The sequence below is a fragment of the Zophobas morio genome, unplaced genomic scaffold, assembly GCF_036711695.1.
Source record: "Zophobas morio isolate AGI-343-1 ecotype UQ-CSIRO unplaced genomic scaffold, CSIRO_AGI_Zmor_V1 ptg000129l, whole genome shotgun sequence".
Lineage (NCBI taxonomy): Eukaryota > Metazoa > Arthropoda > Insecta > Coleoptera > Tenebrionidae > Zophobas > Zophobas morio.
In genome coordinates this window covers 89,779-91,353 of record NW_026972234.1, presented here as the reverse complement: position 1 = coordinate 91,353, position 1,575 = coordinate 89,779, and the positions used below count along the sequence as shown (strand labels likewise).

Below are 1,575 nucleotides of genomic sequence, written 5' to 3'. Positions count from 1 at the left end.
GCCATGGTCAATTCCAGATTCAGTTTGGGAACGTATACATATAGATTTTTTAGGGCCGATTTTCAATAAACAAATTTTAATTGTGGTGGATGCGTACAGTAAATGGACAGAAGCGTTTGTTATGACAAACATCTCAACTCAAGCAACCATTAATGTTTTGCGAAGTTTGTTTGCGAGGGTTGGGTTTCCCAAAACCATTGTGTCGGATAATGGCAGAGCTTTTACATCGGAAGAATTTGAAAATTTTTTGCGAGTTAATGGTATCCGATTTAAAAGATCAGCTCCATGTCACCCCGCTACGAATGGTCAAGCGGAGAATTCTGTTAAAACGGTCAAGAGGGCGTTATACAAATGTTTAAAAGATGACAATCTTGCAAATTTTAATTTAGCGTTAAACAAATTCCTTTTGGATTATAGAAATACGGTTCATTGTATGACTGGTCAATCACCAGCAATGTTAATGTTAGGTAGGAATCTAAGATGTAGACTAGATTTGTTACGACCCGACACCAGGGCCGTAGATGTTGGTAAGGCAGGCTTGCAGCAAACGTGGCGTAAAAAGCAAGATCAGGCAGTTAAACATTATAAAGGCAAGCGATTCCAACAATTTCATGTAAATGATACTGTCCTAGCACGTGATTATCGCCACGCCAAGCCAGCTTGGTGTGCAGGCAGCATTGTCAAGGTGTTAGGGCCGCGCACCTATTTAGTAGAAATAACGGAAGGTTATGTGTGGAAACGACATATAAATCAGCTGTTAGTCAATAGGGCATTACGGAATGTACAAGATAAGAACTATGTAGAGGATAGGAAAATTCTGTTAGATTGTAAGATAGATCAGGACGTGCAGGATAATCAAACAGAGTTGTCAAAAGAAAGCTCTTTAGTCACAAAGCTGAGACGGCGTAGTCAATTGAAACCGCCAGACCGTTTCCGATACTAAGGAGATTTCTTCTATTTTTTTTAAGGGGAGAGTAGTGTGGTGTACGTAGTTGCATAGGTGTGGCGCACGCAGTGCAGAGCATGCGCCAGAGTAGGAGAGGAATGATGGCCGTCGAATAGAGCGTTAAGTTAGAGAAGTTGTGTTTCTTTATTTGTATATAATCGCGGGTATTAAATAAGGCAAGGAAACTATGGAGTTTTATTTAAGAAACACTACAGTTTCGTTGCACTTTCCGAGCCCGTAGGGTATCTGAGTGGCTTAAAAGTACAAGAAAACACTTCAAAAGTGACGTTTCTGAAGAATTTTAACAGTTTTCTTGTATCTACGAACGCCAGAATGCATAAAATTGACCTAAACGTCTCCTTTTCCTATTCTGAGTCGATTCTGCATGCTTTAAGTGTGTTTGGTGGCTCAGAACCATCAAAAAACGTTGAAATATAGTTCAAATTCAATAAAAATCGACAAAAATACAGTTTCTAGCTAAAATTTGATGGTTTCGTTGCACTTTCCGAGCCCGTACGGTATCTGAGTGGCTTAAAAGTACAAGAAAACACTTCAAAAGTGACGTTTCTGAAGAATTTTAACAGTTTTCTTGTTTCTACGAACGCCAGAATGCATAAAATTGACCTAAA

General features: G+C 39.2%; 1 protein-coding gene across 1 annotated transcript; it reads left to right on the top strand.

Moving 5' to 3' along the window:
- Window positions 1–53: 53 nt before the first annotated feature.
- LOC135145123 (uncharacterized protein K02A2.6-like) lies at window positions 54–1,062 on the top strand (the record flags this gene model as incomplete). Its single annotated transcript, XM_064077233.1, has 2 exons — window positions 54–929; window positions 1,001–1,062. Coding segments are annotated over 2 exons (938 nt in total), but the record flags the coding sequence as incomplete, so codon positions are not given.
- Between the last annotated feature and the right edge of the window lie 513 nt (window positions 1,063–1,575).